At 41.2% G+C, this 22,764-nt stretch overlaps 1 protein-coding gene across 1 annotated transcript in view; it reads left to right on the top strand.

The window, feature by feature from the left end:
• Nucleotides 1–22,764, top strand: part of MEP1A (meprin A subunit alpha) — a 28,509-nt gene extending 5,745 nt beyond the window's left edge. Inside the window, exons 5-13 of the mRNA XM_044925056.2 lie at nt 1,594–1,711; nt 5,095–5,270; nt 10,633–10,854; nt 11,618–11,767; nt 15,475–15,690; nt 17,751–18,224; nt 19,679–19,852; nt 20,776–21,076; nt 22,416–22,764. Of these exons, the coding sequence (XP_044780991.2) occupies nt 1,594–1,711; nt 5,095–5,270; nt 10,633–10,854; nt 11,618–11,767; nt 15,475–15,690; nt 17,751–18,224; nt 19,679–19,852; nt 20,776–21,076; nt 22,416–22,572 (1,988 nt within the window). The 3' untranslated portion in view covers nt 22,573–22,764. The remainder of the gene's footprint in view (nt 1–1,593; nt 1,712–5,094; nt 5,271–10,632; nt 10,855–11,617; nt 11,768–15,474; nt 15,691–17,750; nt 18,225–19,678; nt 19,853–20,775; nt 21,077–22,415) is intronic.

Here is a 22,764-nt window from a genome sequence, read left to right as displayed (position 1 = left end):
TACCGTTGGTTTTCACTAGCTGTCTATTTTATACATGGTAGTGTATGTATGTCAGTCCTAATCTCCCAATTTGTCCAACCCTTTCCTCACTGAGTCCACATGTCCACTCTCTACGTCTGCATCTCTATTTCTACCCTGCAAACAGATGAGATAGGATTTTTAAATCCACCACTCTCAGTGTTTCCACCATTTGGGTTGAAGATAACAAAAGCAACACAATCTTACAGACAGCATGACTTTAGTTATAATCAAACTTTTTTCTTATATTTTGTGGCAACCAAGCTGTCTGGGGTACATATCTTCAATTTAAAGATGTTACTCAGTGAGAATACATAAAAGTTCATGAAAACCTTCAAACAGGTTTAATGCATGCTCTTGCTGTTGTTGTGTGTGATGTTTCCATAATTTATTTACTGATTATTCCAACGACTTCCTTTAATGACCTTAATATGATTTTATGACATCTGAGTCAGGAGTTCCTTAAATAAAGACCATAAAAATGTGAGATAAATACATGGTAAAGTGCCAAGAATGATAAACTCTTTGGGAGAATCCCCAAAAATCAAGGATGCAAGAATACAATTTAATTTTATAGAACTTAGCTTAATTTTTAACTTAGAGACCTACAACCAATGAGTTGATGGGGTTAAAATCCACACACACACAAAGTGAGAAACAGTTGCCTTTCCTCTGGTGTATCTTTCTCCTCCACCTCGTGCTTGTCTTCTGCAATACCAACGTAGGCACACGTGCAGGTTAAGCAAGAGGACTGACATTTGATCTTTGGTCATCAAGCCACAAAAGTTACTAACAGCCATCTATTATTCTTGCTGACTCTGGTACATAGGTTTTTGCTGCTTTGGTTCCAAACTTGGGTTACAGAAATCTTTTCTAAGGCTGTCTGCAGAACTCCCTGTCTAGCCTTGTCATTGCATGGGGATCCTATAGGGAAGCCACATAAATATTACACTTAACTTCTTATGCTTTTAGAACTCTCAAACCTCTCTCAGCTGTCTTTCTCCTGCAAGAGGGAGAATCTCTTTAGATTGGGGGAAGGAACCCCACTCTCACTGCTTCTCTCCAAGGTAATTTATCTGTTTTTCCAGAAGACAGAAGTGACGTCACTTCTGTCTTCTGCTTGGCCATATTGGTCTCTTGACCCACTCTCACTGCTTCTCTCCAAGGTAATTTATCTGTTTTTCCAGAAGACAGAAGTGACGTCACTTCTGTCTTCTGCTTGGCCATATTGGTCTCTTGAGGCAATGCGCTCAGAATTTTTGCTTAAATGAGGGAAAACGAAAGGGAGAAAGTGGGGAAATTATTTTATGATTTTGTTCAGCCACACATACCATAAGTGTATTCCTATTTTGTAGATAAATATATATATATACACATTATGTATTTAACATTTAGCGTGTTTATATACACAAATGGTTTGTCAGTTTTAGTTTCCAAGGGCTACATTTACTATCAAAAAATTTATCATGGACTTCAGTGGATTTCATACAGCAGCATGAGTTTCTATGTTTCTAGGTTATATATATTATCCAAGATCTAACTAAGGCTCATTGATAGTTTTATTGATTTCTACAGCACTGAATGCCAAAGGAGCCATTCTCTATGCCTTTGAAATGTTCCGCCTCAAGTCCTGTGTGGATTTCAAGCCCTATGAAGGCGAGAGCTCATACATCATCTTTCAGGAATTTAGTGGGTGAGTATGAAATGTTACAGAGTGTGAAATCCATCCTCTGATTTATAAAAAGTGACACATCCCTTTCAAAGACTAAACAAAGAAATTGGAAAGAAACTAAAAGCAAAATCAAATATTTCACTGTGAATTTTTTAGAGTGGCATCACATTTTTATTATGCTCTATAAAGAATGCATTGTTTGGATACCAGGAACCAGGGAGACTCATCTCAGTTCTTTTCTGGGTTGAGGTCATGTTTTAAATTACCGCCTTTTAAAAAAAAATCAAGTTTATTAAAGCTGCATTCTTTTGATGGTATTTTTTTTGATTATTAGTACTCCATTGGCTAGACTTTTCTGAAAAGTTCTATCAATGTAAGTGATATTATATATTTGCTTTTCTCTGATTTACTTCACTATGTATGAAAGTCTCTAGGTCCATCTACACCTCTGCAAATGGCACAATTTCATTCTTTTTAGTGGCAGAGTAATATTTCATTACATTTCACACATTATATATGTACCTCAGGTGTAGAGAACAAACATAGGGATACCAAGGAGGGGAAAAGGGTATGGGATGAATGGGAAGATTGGGATTGACATATATACACTATTGATACTATGTATAAAATACATAACTAATGAGAACCTACTGTAGAGCACAGGAAACTTACTCAGTGCTCTGTGGTGACCTAAATGGGAAGGAAATCAAAAAAAGAGAGGGGATATATGTATACATATAGCCGATTCATGGACTTTCCTGGTGGTTCAGACGGTAAAGTGTCTGCCTACAATGCAGGAGACCAGGGTTCAATCCCTGGGTAGGGAAGATCTCCTGGAGAAGGAATGGCAACCCACTCCAATATTCTTGCCTGGAAACTCCCATGGATGGTGGAACCTGGTAGGCTACAGTCCATGGGGTCGCAAAGAGTCGGACAGGACTGAGCTACTTCACTTTCACTATAGCCGATTCACTTTGCTGTACAGCAGAAACTAACAAAACATTGTAAAACAACTATAGTCCAAAAAAAAAACCTAAAAACAAAAAGACCTGCTGCTGCTACTGCTGCTAAGTCGCTTCAGTCGTGTCCGACTCTGTGCGACCCCACAGACGGCAGCCCACCAGGCTTCTCCGTCCCTGGGATTCTCCAGGCAAGAACACTGGAGTGGGTTGCCATTTCCTTCTCCAATGCTGAAAGTGAATAGTGAAAGTGAAATCGCTCAGTCGTGTCCGACTCTAGCGACCCCATGGACTGCAGCCTACCAGTCTCCTCCGTCCATGGGATTTTCCAGCAAGAGTACTGGAGTGGGTTGCCATTGCCTTCTCCGAAAAGACCTACCTGGAGGTTTCTCTTCATATTGCAGTTCCCATCACGGCCTCCAGGTGTTGCCTGGACTTGATGGTCTAGTTGTGAAGGTGGGGATTTTGTTTATCGTGGATGACTAACAAAGGTAAGGAAGGAAGTTAGCATTCGTTTTAGCTTCTAAAGAAAAGAGTCTTAGACCTCAGAAGGTGCGCTCTTGGCAGGAGGGGCCGTGGGGTAAAAGCAAGTGAAAAGCTCTAATACGCTAGGGTGAGTGCAGACGCAGGATCTCTAACACAGTGGGAATCGAAGGGTCAGGGGGAGCAGCACAGAGTGTCAGAGAGATGCAGGAGGGAGAAGACTGGAGAGGCAGAGGAGAAGGAAGAACAAATAGAGAGTGGGAAGAGAGGTAAAATCCTGTATAACACAGGAAGCTCAGCTCCGTGCTCTGTGGTGACCAAGATGGGTGGAATTGGGGGAGGGTGAGAGGGAGGTCCAAGGGGGAGGGGATATATATACATATAGCTGATTTGTGGTGTTGTACAGCAGAAACTAACATTATAACAGAAACAACATTATGATGTAAATGAACATTAACATTATAAAGACATTATACTTCAATAAAAGATAAGCAAATAGTAAATTTTAAAGTTTTTTGAAAATAAAATTCTTTCGTAGGAAAAAAAAAAATCAATCTAGGGACTCTTATTGCCTGTGGTTGGGATGTCTCTTACATTTAAGTTAGAGGGAGAGGAAAAGGGAGGAAGTAGCTCCAAGGAATGACCGGCCCAAAGCACCCCAAACCCTTGGAGATCCTGATGCTCTGAAGCTGGAGGTTAATGGGGCTCTTCCAGAAAGATAGGGTCAAAATTTCAGAGTGGTAATGCTATGGTATTTTACAACTTATACCTTCCTTTGGGGGAGGGTTTTTAAAAATGATAAATAATATATGCTTCCTCTGGATTGTGGATATTTTACAGAGTAAATTCTGACTTGGTAATGAAATGCTACTCTCTAAGAGGCAAGGTGAACATGGTGATATTTGCACAGCTCAATACATTTACTAAAGATCGTTGAATTGTACCCCTAAAATTGGTGAATTTTACACCTTAATTACACCTTAATAAAGTTGTTAGAAAATAACTAAGATTCGTTTTTTAGTAGAATTCAAGTCTATTAGCATTTGAACATATAGGATGTTCGCAATTTGGGGAAAGCAATAGCAGGTAATTTAATGTGATTGTCACCAAGGAACTCACACTTCATTGGTAGCATTTAAAATAATTGGTAAATCTCTCATTCTGTTGAGCCCTGGTCAGTGTATAGAGCCTTGTTCCTCAACTCAAAGGGGGCAAGGAGACAATTTGTGTACAGCTCCTGGTTTGCTAATAGAGATGGAAAATGAGATTTCTGAGCAAAACCAAAAATAATTGGGAAAAAGAGGGAAAGAGCCTGAGTATGAGGAATTTAGAGTATCTGACAGCAGTTCCTGAGTCCACTATTTTCTGAGGGAATTTATGGGTCCTTTTTGCCTGGAGCCTTTTAGACATAAGTTAGGCAGCCTGCTGTGTGTTGTCATAATGCTGCAGATTGGGAAAAATCCCAAGATATGAACTTGATGAACTTGCACTTTTAATAAGGGTCTTTTTCATAATCATAAAGCATATACCTTCTCATTACAGGAAATTTGAAAAGTCATTAAAATGTAAAGGAGAAAGTATACATCAACCACAGCCACCACTCAGAGACATCTTTGTGGTATAAACGCAATAGCATTATTTTTTGGAATGCCCCATGGGTTTGTGAAGGTGAAGAAAATAGCCAATTTTTCCTTCTTTTTACCTGATGCATTATTAGGTTTGATTTGCTTCTAAGTAGATACCACTTTTATAATGGTCTGTCACTTGTAAAGCCTACATAATAATCCTTCCAGGAAATGTTGCTTTTTTAACCAGTCACGTAGGTTGAACCATTAGCTTATGAAAAGGCTAATAATCACTTCTTCTTAAAATCAAACCTAACCTTCAAATTTGTATTCTGGAAACTTAGGAATTACAGCCACTTGAAAATTCTCTAGAAGAAAATTTCTCTCCTTTCTAAAGGTGCTGGTCTGAGGTTGGCGACCAACACGTGGGACAGAACCTCTCCATTGGCCAGGGATGTGACTATAAGGCCATCGTGGAACATGAGATTTTGCACGCTCTGGGGTTTTACCATGAGCAGTCAAGGCCAGACCGAGATGATTATGTGAATATCTGGTGGGATGAAATTCTTCCAGGTGTGTATGAATCCAAGGTGGTTGGATGGGATTTGCTATTACCTTTATCATTTGCTGGGATCAACCCTGGGATGACCAGGCCAAACCTATGTGTGAACAGGAGCTTCAGTTTCTCCAGGAGGAACGCAGACTACGACCTCTCCTCTGGGCTGAGTTGATCTGATCATAATTGATCCCAGATAAGGGTCTCAGGAAATGAGGAATGTTGTTCATCTCAATGTGGGGTTGAAAAGTTAATCAGATGCTTTGGTTTTGCTTCAGTGTTATTGTTGAAACTCTATCTAAAATTCTACTTCCTGTCTTAGTGTGTAAAATGAACTAGATCCTTGAGGATGTCAGGGTCCTTTTTTTCTGGATGTCAAATCTCCTGTAACTTTAGGAAAGTAGAAAGTGTATAATAACCTTGAGACACCTGAGGATTTTTGTGCTCTACCAAATCAACGATAGATGTTTAAAAACAGAACAACAACTACATCAGAAATAAAAAAGCTCTTTTAGTTGAAATTATGCTCCCAATTTTGTTAACTGTGGCTAATAGTTTGGAGTTTTGATTAACCAAAACATATAAATCTTTTCTTTCTCCTTTCTAAGTGCCTCTTTTTTTTTTTTTTTTTTGCCCCCAGCCCATACTTTGTAAAGGATAACACAGTTTTATTTCACATATTATTATGCAGTTATTCTAACAATTCTGATGTTCTTTAGTTTTGTTGGATTTCCTTCAACCCTAACCTACCTTCTTTGTTTGAGACAACTTAGCTGAATGCTTTTGAGTACATGAAAATATTATTATCAAAGAGTTGCCCAATGGGTGGGGGGAAATTCCATGTTGTGTTTCTGAAAACACCTAGTTTTTAAATAGGAATTAGTCCAGGAGGTGGAAAAGCATTATTTTTGGCAGTGATAGCTTAGTGAAACCTCAATGGATTGGAAATGCCTTAGCAATGACCACACATGGTTTTCATGAAGCAAATCATGGCCTTGTAATTATCTGTTTCATTTAGATCTCAGTTTCACATATGAGTTCATGGATGGTAGTGCATCTCTAATAATTTTATGGACTTGGAAGAACTGGCCATACTTTAAAATAAAGTGTGAATCCCCAGAAGACTTCTGCCAGAACTAGCTCCTTGGGAGGAAGCCGCATCACTGGTTCTCACAGGAGGAGGGGGTACTGATGGCTAATTCTATCAAAAGCACCTATGGGGTTTACAGTACGTCCCTCTCGACACCTCCTATTCTGATATTTTATGAATGTGGAGTGCTGGTGGGAGTAGGAGAAAGCATGTGGTTTGTAAAATCCTAATCCAAGGACTTCCCTGGCAGTCCAGGGGTTGGAACTTCACCTTCCAATACAGGGAGTGGGGGTCTGACCCCTGGTTAGGGAGCTGAGATCCCACACGCCTGTGGCCAAAAAACTGAAACATAAAAAAGAAGCAATATTGTAACAATGTCAATAAAAACTTAACAAAAATCCCTAATCCATTACCAGGTATGAAATAATAGATCAAAAACATATGCTTGTCTCACAGGCCTAATTGCTTTATATCTGGGTCTGTGTAGAGAGGACAGAGAGCGCAGGTCAAAAGTCAAAGAACCAAATCTCTGACTATGAAGCTCAGGGGGTTTTTAGACTTTGTGTTTGCTAGAGGCCTGAATTTCTCACTTTCTCCTCTGTATACTTAACTCTGCTGAAAAGGACACAAGGAAGCAGAAAATATGTGCATTTTTAAGTCTTGAAGAACATGATGCTCAGAGCTTTTAAGATGGTTTTAGGCTATATGAGGGCTTCCCTGGTAGCTCAGTGGTAAAGAATCCACCTGCAATGCAGGAGTCGTGGATTTGATCCCTGGATGGGAAGATCCCCGGGAGGAGGGCATGGCAACCCACTCCAGTATTCTTGCCTGGAGAATCCCATGGACAGAGGAGCCTGGTAGGCTACAGTCCATAGGGTTGCAAAGAGTCGGACACAGCTGAAGTGAGTTAGCAGGCATGCAGGCTATATAAAGGATCTTCCCTGGTGGCTCAGTGGTAAAGGAACTGCCTACAATGCGGGAGACACTGGTTTCATCCCTGGCTTGGGAAGATCCCCTAGAGTAGGAAATGGCAACCCACTCCAGTATTCTTGCCTAGAAAATCCAATGGATAGAAGCACCTGGTGGGCTACAGTCCATGGGGTCGCAAAGTCAGACATGACTTAGTGAGTAAGCAACAACAACAAAGGCTATAGGAAACCCCCTTTCTTGAGGGATTGCCAGGAGAATTTGCAGATGTGCTCAGCTCTGGGTTGAGCGTGGATGACTCACCATGTTTGCTCATCTCTGGTCTACGTTTTCATCAGGTGTAATTCCTTATGCCTAAATTGCCGACCATCACTGGAGGAATTTTCTCAAGCGAGACATTCAGTCCAATTAAGATCATAAGCAATGGCAGTATTATCACTCAGGGTAATTTATGACTTCGGCTGCATCTTGTCTTCAGTTGACAGCAGTCTCATTATTTAACCTAAGAAGAGACTTCCCTGGTGGCTCAGATGGTAAAGCCTCTGCCTACAATGTGGGAGACCTGGGTTCGATCCCTGGGTCGGGAAGATCCTCTGGAGAAGGAAATGGCAACCCACTCCAGTACTCGTGCCTGGAAAATCCCATGGACGGAGGAGCCTGGTAAGCTACAGTCAGTGGGGTTGCAAAGAGCTGGACACGACTGAGCCACTTCACCTTAACTTACCTTACCTTAGAGACTATTGGCAATACAATTCTCTCCCTAAATCCATCTCTGTTTCTGAAGTCAGAATTGTGTTTTCTGAATCTGTTTTTTTTCCATTAAGGAGAACACTTCTGAGGTTTAGCAGGGATCTGCAAACTACAGAACTACAGCCCATGGGCCATATCTGCTTTTGTAAATAAAGCTTTATGAAAACACAGCCACGCCCATTTGTTTATATATTACCTATGGTTGGTTTTCAGCTATCTCAGCAGAGTTTAGTAGTTGTGACAGATACCATACAGCTTGCAAAGCCAAAAGTATTTTCTACCTGACCTTTTACATAAAAGGCTTGCCCATGATCTCTGCTTTACAAGGTCACTTCCTCTTCAAGCCCTCGGTTATGAGTTCCTTGAAGGCAGGACCATGCCTGTCGTAATCACTTCCAGGGGCCACCACCCACCTAGCACAGCTCCCAGTAAATAGTAGGCATGACAAAACTGTGTTCAATTAAATTTTAAAATGTATTAAAAACATTTATTGGGTAAAGCATTCTGATAAGTCTCCTTGAATAATGAAGAAAAAAGTCATCTGTTCTAATCCAATGATTATATTGAAAGTTAAGGAAAGCAGCCGGTGAATTGAAAGTGCCTTGCCTAAGATGCTGCTGAGAGTCACCAGGAGATCCCAGACCCTAGTCCTCACACCACTGTGATGCTTTTTATCATGTTACCCTCTTAACTGCCATCGAAGGAATGGCTTTCTATCCATTGGATTTTCTAGGCAAGAATACTGGAGTGGGTTGCCATTTCCTACTCTAGAAGGAATGACTTTCTTCCTTCCCTATTTGGGTCATTTATTGCTTGCAGTCAGTCCTACCTTTGATCCCTCTTGGGTTAAGTCCCCACAAAATCCTTGTGAATTGGAAGGATGAAACATCAGTATTCTCGTTTTATAGTTAAACCAAGTTTTGATCACGGACTTTTCCAAAAGTATTTGGAGACCACCTGCCAGAGTTCTCCAATCCTGAGTGTACCTGCATTGATATCTTTGAAAAGTGATCACATTTTCTTCTAATTATTAAATACAGTTGGATGGGAAGCTAAAAAGGGAGAAGGAGATGAAAGTGGAAAGCTATGATTGGGAGAGTTGAGCATTCTCATTCAGTTTTCCTATCACTCCCTTCGAAGAAAGTAAAAAATCTGTAAACTTCCCATTCCTACAGCTACAACAGTAAATTACTCGTGGCTGCTGGATTGAAGGACATCTGAGTGGTATCTCATTTTGGCATTTCATTTTACAGTGCATATTCTCTTCCATGACCTAATCTCATCAAAAATATTTTCCTCTTCTGTTTTGAAAGGAAAGTCCATTTTCTTCCTATTTTATTTTTTTTCATCATGGGGAATTTTATGGAAAAGGAGAATGTGAGCCTTGATTTACAGGATGCGATGTTCTTGTTAGCTGCTAACCTTTCCCTTTGCCCCTCAGGTTTCTTTTTCCTAACTTGTTGGAGAGTTGTCCAGGTATAACTCTTGGTGGATGAGGTACTAGGCTGTTAGTGAGATGACTCAATCCTGAATATTTTTCTGAATTCAAAAATTCCTTTTTTCTGCCATAAGGAATATCTGCCTCCACGTTGATAGTTTATCTTCTCTTTCGTAAAGTCTTATGCATACACACACATATTTATTTGTATGTATAAAAATGAAACTTTGATTTAAATATATATTTAACAACGTGCATTTTGTATTATATACTATTATATATGCGTATCAGTCAGTTCAGTCACTCAGTCATGTCCAAGTCTTTTCAACCCCATGGACCGTAGCACACCAGGCCTCCCTGTCCATCACCAACTCCTGAAGTTTACTCAAACTCTTGTCCATTGAGTCGGTGATGCCATCCAACCATCTCATCCTCTGTTTTCCCCTTCTCCTCCTGCCTTCAATCTTTCCCAGCATCAGGGTCTTTTCAAATGAGTCAGTTCTTCGCATCAGGTGGCCAAAGTATTGGAGTTTCAGCTTCAGCATCAGTCCTTCCAATGAATATTTAGGACTGATCTCCTTTAGGATGGACTGGTTGGATCTCTTTGCAGTCCAAGGGACTTTCAAGAGTCTTCTCCAACACCACAGTTTAAAAGCATCAATTCTATGTGTATATTTGTTATTAATATAACATGTACTTTAATATTCATTATAATAATTTTATATACTATTATATAGCATGCTAATACATTATAATAGGGCTTCCCTGGTGGTTCACTGGTAAAGAATCCATCTGCCAATGTAGGAGATGTGGGTTTGATCCCTGGGTCGGGAAGATCCCCTGGAGAAGGAAATGGCTACCCACCTCAGTAGTCTTGCCTGGAAATCCCATGGACAGAGGAGCCTGGTGGACTACAGTCCATGGGGTTGCAAAGAGTCAGACGTGACTTATCGGCTAAACAACAGTACATTGCAATATTATTAGTAAATATTAATAAATACATAATAATTATATATATATTATATAATTATAAAAGATGTTAAATGTGTATATATACTTAAAGAAATTTTATTCTGCCCCCTCCCCGTTTTGGTCTCTGCCTGAGTATCTAGTCGGAGGGTAGGACAGGGAAATGGCATGACTACTCAGGATCTGTGGGCTCCCTTCCTGACAGGTTACCAACACAACTTTAACACCTATGATGACAGCTTCATCACAGACCTCAACACACCCTACGATTACGAGTCTCTGATGCACTACCGGCCTCTGTCGTTTAACAAGAATGATAGTGTCCCTACCATCACGGCCAAGATCCCTGAGTTTAACTCCATCATTGGGCAGCGTATGGATTTCAGTGCCATTGATCTGGAGAGGCTGAACCGAATGTACAACTGCAGTGAGTACCTCTGAGGCTGAGGACTGGGTACCCCCATTGACCTTATAGGTTTCCCGTACATTTTCCTTTGTGTTAATTTTGCTGATTTCCTGTCCATTGGGAAATGGACAGACTACATAAACTTAGTTTCTCTCTCCTTAGAAAAAAATACACCACCTACCTCACAGAATGGTTACGAAAATCAATTATGTAGCTGCATTTTATGAAATGAGAGTATTGGACCAATGAAAGGAGCTGGAATTGTCCTACTTCTTTGGCTTCCTTCTGAAGGATGCATCATCATGTAAAGCTCAAGATAGTTACAGGCTTGAAAGTATTTTGCATCTTGCAAAATTCTTTGTCGGGCTTAGTGGCTCCTAGAGTCATCTAATCCTCAAGATGGGTTGTTGTCTAAAATGGCTTCACTAGTCTTCTGAGACACATTCTTTAATTCTGTTCAGTATGTACATAGAGAAGATCTACTAAAGACAAAGCTCAGCATAGTTGGCACCTCTTAATTGAAGGGAGTTGACGGTTGGCATCTACAGCAAAGCATGATGGTAAGCCTTTTTATCCTTTGACCCTGTGAGGTGTGCAGGGCCACATCTATGTTCGCAGGTTCCTTGATCTAATGGGCGACAGTAAGAGTTGTATTTGAGAAAAATCCAGGCAACAAAAGTTTCATGATCCTGCTAAACAGTGAGGCCTTAGTAGTCTAAGACTTTAGGCATTTGAAATGACATGCCTCAAGTTTTTAACCAGCTGACAAAAATATCATTTGCAGCCACAACTCATACCTTTTTGGACCACTGTGATTTTGAGAAGGCAAACATCTGTGGGATGATTCAGGGTACCAGAGATGATACTGACTGGGTCCATGAGGACAACGCTCAGCCTGGACAAGTGGATCACACCTTGGTGGGACAATGCACAGGTCAGTAAAGGCAGCGAGGAACTACACTGCGGTGGGCCACCAGATTCAAGGGGTGATGGCAGCCGCGGGTTTTGCTTCAGTAGGAATGTTTGTTATCAAACCTGACACTCTAAAAAAAACAAAAAAAACAAAAAAAACCTGACACTCTAAATGAGGACAAAAAACGTTACTCATATCTTTATTATTAACTCAATAAAAAACATCCAGGTTCTGGACATGCAAAAGAAAGATAAATTTAAGCAATAACAAAACTGATACAGACAGATGGTTGATAAGATACAACTTTGTACTTATAGATTGTCTATTTTATATACAGTAGTGTGTAGTGCAGGGTACTATACTCATTATTTTGTAGTAACTTATAAGGGAAAGTTTTATATATATATATATATATATATATACACACACACACATATATAATATACATATATATACATAAAACTGAATCACTAAATTTAGTTTATATATATATAACTGAATCATTGTGCTGCATACCTAAAACTATTATGACACTGTAAATCAACTATACTTCAATAAAAAATTTTTAATTAAAAAAAGGATGAAAGTTTATAAATAAGGGTAATGTCTCTAGAGCAGTGCCCTCCAATAGAACTACAGTGTGAACCACATATGTAATGTAAAATTTTCTAACAGTCACATAAAAAAGAAACAAAGGAGTCTCTTCAATAATATATTTTATTTAATCCAATATATCCAAAATCTTAGCATTTCAATGTGTAATCAACATAGAAGCTATTAATGAGGTACTTCACCCTTTTTTGTAGTGAGTATTTGAAATCTGGTATTGTTTTATCCTTATAGCACATTTCACTTTGGACTGACCACAGTTCAAATGATCGATCAGCATGCATGTTTGGTAGCCACCATAATGAATAGCATAACTTCAGATAGTTCCTACACATGATTTGTGCAGTGAAAAAAAAGCCACAAAGTCTGGGGAGACCGGGGTTTAAAATCTGGCTCCATCCGCCTAATTGTGACCACAAGAAGTTGTTTTTATTGCTGCTGTTAAGTCTTTTGGCTTTTGTAAGCCATCAAGCTTGGAGAAGGACGTGGCAACCCACTCCAGTATTCTTGCCTGGAGAATCCCATGGACAGAGGAGCCTGGCGGGCTACAGTCCATGGGGTCACAAAGAGCTGGACACAACTGAGCGACTAAATAACAATAACAAGCCATCAAGCTATTGATACATCATCATGAGCATGGAAGGAGATAAAGCATACAGAGCCTTAAAGGGCAGACCAGCCACTTCACTCCCTATTACCTTTTCCTCCCATCTTTCCCTTTTCTCTGGAGGTTCTATTTATTTTTAAATTTCTATCTTAACACCCTTTTATTATGTGCTTGGTATTGATATCATGTCAACCCTGTTTGCAAGCAGGTGGGGTAATAGGTTATAATTGCCCTTTAAATTCTGGGCTGTTATCAAGTCCCTTAGTCCATACCCGTGTGACTGTTGGTTAGAGTTCCTTCACGGAAGGGACCTAGCTTATCACCAAGATACCAGGCCACCAGGGGGATTGTCAGAGGTCGTAAACCGTGGCCCCTCTTCCTCCCGCCTTGATAGAGGGTGAAAGTCTCTGTCACATATCAGATTATTAAACATATAATCTCCAGTGTCCATGGGGTGGTTTATACCTGAGGTTCTCTCTCAATTCCCATTGTAGCCTCTAATCTAATCTCTCCTGTAGGCTTGCTACTAGGTTAACGTGCAAGTTCCAGCTAAACAGAAACGTGATCTCTGTGTGAGAAGAATCTGCTGACTGACTATTCTAGTACTTTATTAGGAAAGGAATGGACTACGACCCAGAAGAAGGATCTTGAAAAGCTTTATCGGGTTAACTTGATCAGCCACTATGCTTCTTCCACAGGAGGCACTTAATGGGACGGGGTTTCCTCTGCTAGAGAGCACTGCATTATTTGGGTAGATGCATAGACTCAAAGAGCTTGAAGGATAGAAGCCACTTCCCACTTGAACCCCAGAGAGATAAGTGCACACCCAGTCAGTGGCAGCATCAGGGCAAGAATTCAGGTCTCCTAACTCCCCGATCTGAGTTACTGAATTTGTACTTCACACTCCTGACTATATCTGGTGGAATTCCTGATCAAGGACCACCTAGAGACCTCCTTAGACCTGTCAGCTCTTATTTACCTTAACCCAAGCCCTTGGCAATTCACACCACCTAAGTCTCAGGCTTGTAAGATCAAGTATTGAGAAGAACATACATGAAAATATAATTTTCCCTGATGAAATAGTAAAGCCATTACTGTATTTTTCAGCTTTGTGGAAAGCTTATTTAAACATCATTGCTTGCAGTCAATGAGGAAGGCATGTGCCCCATGTATGAGGCAGGATGAAGCAGGGATTTGTAGTGTCACAGAACGCAGAACTGTACCAGATGTTCACTTCCTTTTTACTTGGTGAAATGTTTTGAGTGGAGCATTTGGTAAGAGGTTGAGTATTCAGTTCAGTTCCGTTCAGTTCAGTCGCTCAGTCATGTCCAGCTCTTCGTGACCTCATGGACTGCAGCACTCCAGGCTTTCCTGTCCATCACCAATTCCCGGAGCTTACTCAAACTCATGTCCATCAAGTCGCTGATGCCATCCAATTATCTCATCCTCTATTGTCCCCTTCTCCTGCCTTCAATCTTTCCCACAGCAACAGGGTCTTTTCCAGTGAGTCAGTTCTTTGCATCAGGTGGCCACAGTATTGGAGTTTCAGCTTCAGCATCAGTCCTTTCAATGAATATTCAGGACTGATTTCCTTTAGGATGGACTGGTTGGATCTCCTTGCAGTCCAATGGACTCTCAAGAGTCTTCTCCAAGGCCACAGTTCAAAAGCATCAATTCTTTGGCACTCAGCTTTCTTTATAGTCCAACTCTCACGTTCATACATGACTACTGGAGTAAGTTTAAATGACTTCTTTATATGTGAGAATTGTTCATTGCCCTTGACTTTGAAGAAGTGAGCTGGTTTTCCAAGTGATGTATATGTTTAGCCACTTGCCTGTTTGAAGGGAGAGAATTTTGAGATACCTGAGTTGGGTGAACCCAACCTCTGGCACAAATATAGACCCTTTACCTCCTATTTTAAGTGTCCTTCCAAGGCTTTTTTTCCATTTAGGAGAAACCTTCAATTGGTCCCTAACATGCCTTGAATGCCTCTACTTTGGACATAGGAAAGGTGATTCTTTACTACTGATCTACACCCAGTTATTAGGCTACAAAAGGTTGAAACTGAATCCTTATCATTGTGAATATGTAAAATCCAACCCTTAAAACTTTGAATCCCACAGTTTCTGACATAACTAGGAGGCCAGCTCTTTTCCTTGGAATGAATCTTTAACAACAAAGTTAATGAAGAAGATGGAATTCATCTCATAGACACTAAATTCCATCAAACTTTGCTTAAACCCTGTATTTCCTTAAGTCAAAGGTGTACATTTCCCAACTTTGGGAACAAAGGTAATCAAAAAGAGACAGTGGAGTGCTATGGCTTCCATCAGCAATTCTGTCTATGGAGACAGAGTGCTTACTGACAAACCACCTTTCAATTTTCCCCGAAGAGTTCTAGCCTTCGTTGCCTGGATAAGGGCCGGTGCTTACTGTTGTCACCTTACCTGGGCTGAGGGAAGCCTGGGGTGTGGATGGGCAGAGATGGGACTTCGGGGTCCTCTCTCCGTAGGCGCCGGCTACTTCATGTACTTGAACACCAGCTTCGGGGCAGCGGAGGAGGCGGCCATGTTGGAGTCTCGGATTCTTTACCCAAAGAGGAAGCAGCAATGCCTGCAGTTTTTCTATAAAATGTCAGGCAGCCCTTCAGATAGACTGGTCGTCTGGATCAGGAGGGACGACAGTACTGGCAACGTGCGCAAGCTGGTCAAGCTGAAGACCTTTCAAGGTACTTGGAGGCGTCCTGCGGGGACTGATTGGGCTTCACACCCAGGACTGTGCTCTTTCCCCTCCTTCCCCTCCCCCGCCCTTTTCACCCTCCTGCCGGTCTCCATTCCTCCACATCCTCCCAACCTTCCTCTCCTCTGTCTCCTCCTCCTTTTCCTTGGCCTCCCTTCTTGTCTTCCAAATGCATAATGCCTGGCATGCTTTAACCACTCAATGGATGCTTTAATCATTCAAAAGCTGCGGTTTCAGGTGAGGCTGAAATATACGATTCTAAGAGGCCAATCAGGGAAAGAAGAAAGGAAACAATTGAAATATAAAAATCCAGTTTTCTCTGGAACTTTGGAGAAAGCCAGGACAGAGAAAACTGATGATTCAAGGGTGGAGACTGGAAGGTTAAAGGAAGCAGGAATTGATGCTGAGGGAAAGAATATGGTTAGATAGTGGACCACAACTGTTTCTGCATCTGTTTCAGCAAAGTGAAGGATACCATTATTTAATACACTGAAGTACCTTGAAACCTACTTATGAATTTGGTGGAAAGTAAGCCATTCATATACATTAACTTCATTAAAAATCATTTCTATATTCCTAAGTGATATTTTGTGTATTTCTATGAGAAGATCATGAAAATCACATTAATAAAATGCCAAGGTAGTTAGGGGGATGTGAGAGCAATCTGACCGAAAATCAGGATCCAGGGTTATAAAAGCTAAGTACTTACATTCTTTTTATTGTGGTGGTGGTTCATTCATAAACAGAGAGGGAAAAATGTGTTTTTCTATTTTTTTATTCAGCAAAGAATTTCTCAATTAAAAATGAGGAGTCCAGGTAAAGGAAGCATTCTCTGTACTTCCAGAAGAAGTGGCTACTCTTTTTTAAAAAAAAAAATTTTTTTTTGGCTGTGCCATGGGACTTGTGGGATCTTATTTCTCTGACAAGAGATCAAACTCATGCCTCCTTTATTAGAAGAGTGGAATCTTAACTGTTGGACTGCCAGGGAAGTCCCCAAAGCCAGTCAATGTTGGTTTTATTTATATATTTTTTAATATTTTGGCCATGCCTCCGAGTTTGTAGGATCTTAGTTCCTTAACCAGGGATTGAACCCATGCCCTCTGTAGTGGAAGCATGGAGTTTTAACCACTGGACCACCAGAAAAGTCCCCATAAGCTGCTGCTCTTGAAGGGAGGAGGCTTCCTTTGTAAAAGACTACTCAGAAGAACAGGGGCCCAAATCGTCTCTACTCAGGCCACTCTGTGAGTAGAAAATGCTACAAATAATGGTTTTGAGGGGTTCACTTTTCTGGCTGAAATTTACAGAGTATCTTTATTAAATGGAGGGATGACAGCTAGGTGCCCTTTGCTGCTAAGTCGCTTCAGTCGTGTCCAACTCTGTGCGACCCCAGAGACAGCAGCCCACCAGGCTCCCCCGTCCCTGGGATTCTCCAGGCAAGAACACTGGAGTGGGTCGCCATTGCCTTCTCCAATGCATGAAAGTGAAAAGTGAAAGTGAAGTCGCTCAGTCGTGTCAGACTCCTAGCGACCCCACGGACTGCAGCCCACCAGGCTCCTCTGTCCATGGGATTTACCAGGCAAGAGTACTGGAGTGGGTTGCCATTGCCTTCTAAGAGGCGAGAATTTGCTGTGTTACAAGGATTGTAAATACGGATATATGAAATTGCCATCTTTTGACTTTTGTCTTATCAAATGTCTGTTTGGAGCGTGCAGTGCTAATATTAAGGGATGTGGTGTGTTTGTACCAGGGGAAAACCCAGAACCTGCAGAATGAAATAATAATAGAAAACAAATTCATGATTAAGATTTTTATGATAAATCAGAGTGGGTCTTTTTTTTTTTTGCTTTTTTTCTTGTTTAGCTGTTTTCCCATATCAGATACGTGACTTTGGAAACGTTCCTTAACAAGTTTATAGCAGATCTCTCCTGTGTTCGTTTGTGAAGATTGCATGAGATCATTCATGTAAAGCGCTTGCCACAGCACCTGGCTCAAAAGACTGCTCCAAAAATGTTGGCCGCAGTTGTCACCAATTTTATTCTCTATCCTCAGGAGATTTTGACCACAATTGGAAAATTGCCCATGTGACCCTCAGAGAGGAAAAGAAGTTTCGCTACCTTTTCCAGGGCACAAAAGGTGACCCCCAGAACTCGAGTGGGGGAATTTACTTGGATGACATCACTCTGACGGAAACCCCATGCCCCACAGGGGTTTGGACAGTCCGGAATTTCTCCCAGGTCCTGCAGAACACGGTGAAAGGGGACAAACTCCACAGCCCTCGATTCTATAATTCAGAGGGCTATGGTCTGGGGTTGACCTTGTACCCTCAGGGCAGAACGAGCTCCGGGAGCTCTGGGTACTTGGGACTCACCTTTCACCTGTGCAGTGCAGAGAACGATGCTGTCCTTGAGTGGCCAGTGGAGAACAGACAGGTGATCATGACAATACTCGACCAAGAAGCCGATGTCAGGAAGAGAATGTCCTCCAGCATGGTGTTTACTACGTCCAAGACCCAGACATCTACAGGTAGGTGGTTGGAAGAACTGCCCCTCCACCTGGAAGGGCCAACAGATACGGTTCCCATCTGTGTAGGAGAAATTAACTTTCTTCTCACACTTCCTTCTTGGGCACATATTGGTATATCCACTGCTGCTGCTGCTGCTGCTAAGACTACCATGCCTAAAATAGATAGCTAGTGGGAAGCTGCTGTGTAGCCCAGGGAGCTCAGCCAGGGGTTCTGTGATGGCCTGGAGGGGTGGTTTGGGGATTGGGAGAGAGGGGATATATGTATACTTACGGCTGATTCACAATGTACAGCGGAAACCAACACAACATTGTAAAGCAATTTACATTGTAAAGCAATTATCCTCCAATTTAAAATAAATTTTAAAAATACCATCATGTTGGAGCATTAAGTTAAATTTTTCTTTAATTGATGCATAGTTTATTTACAATGTTGTGTTAGTTTCTGGTGTACAGCAGAGTGATGCACTCATACGTATATATTCTTTTTCATATTCTTTTCTCTGATGGTTTATTACAGGCTGTTGAATTTAGTTCCATGTGCCATCCGGTAGGACTTTGCTGTTTATCTATTTTATATACAGTAGTTTGTAGCTGTGGATCCCAAACTCCCAATTTATCCCCCCTACTCCCTTTCCCCTTTAGTAACAACTTTGTTTTTCTATGTAAATTAAAATTTTCAATGTCATCTTCTCTTGTGTTCATAAATTCATCCATTGCGCATCTAGTCACGATTTGCAATGTGCCAAATTCTGTGCCAGTTTCTTAGAACACAAGCAAATCACACAGATTCTGCTTCACTGAGCTCAGTCCGAGAAGACGCATCCTGCTAGTCATTTATTAAATACTCAGAATTTGTGAGGCTCTGTGCTGAACTGATGCACTGACTCCTAAAATATTACTGATTGTCAGTGTGTCTAGGAAGCAAATTTGCATAACAAAGGAATGGGCAAGTTATTATTATTGTTTTTTTTTTTTTTCAAAAGAAGAGACGTAAGCCTTGAAAGGAAGATTCTATAGCTGTCTCTTCCCCTTCATTGAGGAAGTCACTCAGTAAGGGGCCATGACCCCTCAAAGCAGTGATTCTCTGCTCCTCCCTCTCCCAATTCTCAGTTTTAATTCTCCTGGAAAAAGTAAATAACCTGATTTTTTTCCAACACATTTTTTTCTGATTAACAGATCAGATCCTTATGGATAAACAAGGTTCTGTTGTAAGTACAAAGAACTACATTCAGTATCCTATGATAAACCATAATAGAAAAGATTGTTTAAAAAATGTATATATGCATACATGTATAACTGAATCACTTTGCTGTCCAGTAGAAATTAACACACCATTATAAGTCAATTATACTTTAATTTAAAAAAATCCCACAAAACTCTCTATACTCATCAAAGACAATGGAAAGTGAAAGCTAAGGCGATAATGTGATTTTCTGTTATCTGTAACTTTGCAGCTATAAATGGCTCGGCCATCTGGGACAGGCCCTCGGTCGTGGGGTCTTTTGACAACAGTTGCGAATGTTTCAGAAGCATTGACTGGGGCTGGAGTGCTGCCATCTCCCACCAAATGCTGAAAAGGCGAAGCTTCCTTAAAAATGATGACCTTATCATTTTTGTGGACTTTGAAGGTATTTTGCTGGCTTTCCTGACTATGTAATCCTATGTTCTGGGCGTTCTACTGATTTTACATGGATTTTTAAGCATCTCATGAAAGGTGGGGATATTCTGGGGGGCAACTAGGTTAAAAAATAGATGTGCTCTAAGGGAACAACGCTTTACTCTTTTTTTCAAAGACTTCTATCTTGATTTTAACTGTCCTTGGGAGAAACTACAATTTTAGTGCCATCTTTTTGCATAATTTATCAAATGTGACAGTTTTCAGACTGACTTCAGTGTAATGTCAATCAGCCCATCCATGCTCACGTTATGCTTCTTTTTTTAAGTCAGAATAAATAAAACCATGATTGGACTACTTTTAAAAATAAACACAGCAAAATAAGAATGAGGTCTTGCCATGTGTGACAACATGGACGGACTTGGAGAGTATTATGCTTAGTGAAATCAGTCAGACAGAGAAAGCCAAATATTCTGTGTTTTCACCTATATGTGAAATCTGATAAACAAAACAAATGAACGAATATAATAAAACAAACTCACAGATATAAAGAACCAGAGTAGTAGAGGGAGGGACAAATTAGGGGGAGGGGATTAAGAGGTACAAACTACTAGAATGAAATAAATTACAAGGGTGTGACATGCAACCCAGGGACTATAGTCAATATTTATAATAACTTTATGGGGACTGTAATCTATAAAAACGTCAAATTACATGTTGAACAACTTAAAACTAATATAATATTTAAGTCAGCTATATACATCAATAAAAATAAAAAATAATAAATAGCTGACATTATAAAAATCTACTGGATTCAAAACCACTTTCCTGTGTCATTAAAGGTGTTGTCCAAGAGAGGTCGTCGCGGCCCAGGGAACTTTCTCCGGGAGTGGAAGTGCATTGTTGCCCTCATGTCTCTTTGTCTATTTCCTCAAGATATCACCCATCTTAATCAGACTGAAGTTCAAGTTCAAAACAGCAGGCTGACCCCCCAAGGCCTTGTTCTCCATGGCCAGGAGCAGCAGACCTCAGAAGAAGATTCGAGAAAGGCCCCCTTAGAGACAGCCCTCCCGAGCAGCCTGGACCAGGGGCAGAGCAGCCGACAGAAGCGGTCAGTGGACAACACGGGCCCCTTGGAGGACCACAACTGGCCACAGTACTTCAGAGACCCGTGTGACCCAAACCCTTGTCAAAATGAGGGCATCTGCGTGAACGTGAAGGGGATGGTGAGCTGCAGGTAGGCTCTGTGGTCGGGGCGGGGGTGGGGCACAGGTGAGGGGTGGCAGAGAGGAGCCCCAGGTCTTCTTACCCTGCTAGAAAGCACAGTCTCAGGTCAGGCATCCGTAGCATCAGATGGTCAACTGTGGCTGTCCTTGACTCCGTGAGGCTGTGCCCCAAATCAACGGGCAGAGCAAGGGTCCTGCCAGAGCAGAGGAGTCCTGAATCTCCTCCGGGGCATCGTCAATAACAGCTTGAATGTTGTTGGAATTTTGAACTCTACTGCAGGGCTTGAAAGTGACCCAGAGCTTTTAGCTTCCATGCTCCATCATGGTGAGACTCAGGACCAAGCTTAAATCTTCCCTGACTACAGATATTATTATGAGTTATCAATTATGATTATTTCTATTGTCCGTTAGTTCATTGTCCTATAATCATAGTTATGTTTTCAATGATAGTAATAAAAATATCTGATATTTGGGGGCTGCTTACTGTATGTCGTGTGCTTCCCCAAGCAGTATGTATGCATGATCTAAATTATTCCTCACAGCCACCCTGTGACATAAAGGCCCTTCCTTTATGGCATAAGAAATTTGAAACTTAGACACATAAGTAGGGCATAAGAAACTTAGAGACATAAGTAATTTGTCTGTGAATGTTGGAGCTGGGATCTGCATCCAGGTCTGACTGTCTGTTACATTTAATAGTTCTTTTTATAATGCTTGTTACTTGTATAAAATATTTCATAAAAGGATGTATGGGATGACAGAAGCATCACTTTCATTTGACAGAATAGTAGCAGATGTGGGGGCTGGTCTGATTGGTTCAAAATATCAACATTTCTTCTCACCTCTTTTTTTTTCTTTAAACTTTTACTTTTTTATTCATCGTGGATTTTTATATTCTTTTTCTTTTTTTTTTAATAGTAAAGGAAATTTTCTTTAATTACTGATTTTTTTTCTTGGCCACGCCTTGCGGCATGTGGGATCTTAATTCTCTGACCAGGGATCCAACCCAATGCAGAACCTATTCTGCAGTGAAAGTGCAGAATCCTAACCACTGGATTACCAGGGAAGTTCCCTTCTCAGCATTTTTTGATCTCCACTTTGTTTCTTCTTTGTTAAACTTTTATTTTGAGATAATTCCAGATGTGCAGATACGCTGACACAATACTACAGAATTCCCAGTGCCTAGAGTCCACATCTTCGGTAACCAAATTCCAATCAGCAAAGCCAAGAAATGAGCATTAACAAATGCAAATGCTATTAACAAGGCCATAGTTGCTGAGCCGGTCTCTAGGTCAGGAAGCCCTGGGGGCTTGTGTGGTTCCCACCGTCCCCTCCATCCTGTCTCCCCAGGTGCGTCTCGGGTCACGCCTTCTTCTACACGGGGGAGCGATGTCAGGCCCTGCAGGTGCACAGCAGCGTCCTGGGCCTGCTGATCGGAGGCGTGGCCAGCGTGGTCTTCTTGACCTTCACCGTCATCTCCATCCTTTACCAAAGGTCAAGGCAGTGATGCCCAAGGAAGTCAGCCAGAAGCAGAAATGCCCCCCGCCCTTGGACCCTCCCTTTCCTTCCTCTGCTAAGTGTAGTTTGGGGCTGTTTTCTTTCAGCCTTGCTTTGCCTCCAGCCTCCTGTGTGACCCTTCTGTTTTCTATACCCCTGCCCCCACATGGTTCTGTTACCCTGCTCTGTGCTCCCAATGTAC

The sequence above is a fragment of the Bubalus bubalis genome, chromosome 2, assembly GCF_019923935.1.
Source record: "Bubalus bubalis isolate 160015118507 breed Murrah chromosome 2, NDDB_SH_1, whole genome shotgun sequence".
NCBI lineage: Eukaryota > Metazoa > Chordata > Mammalia > Artiodactyla > Bovidae > Bubalus > Bubalus bubalis.
This window is presented reverse-complemented; position numbering and strand designations above follow the sequence as displayed.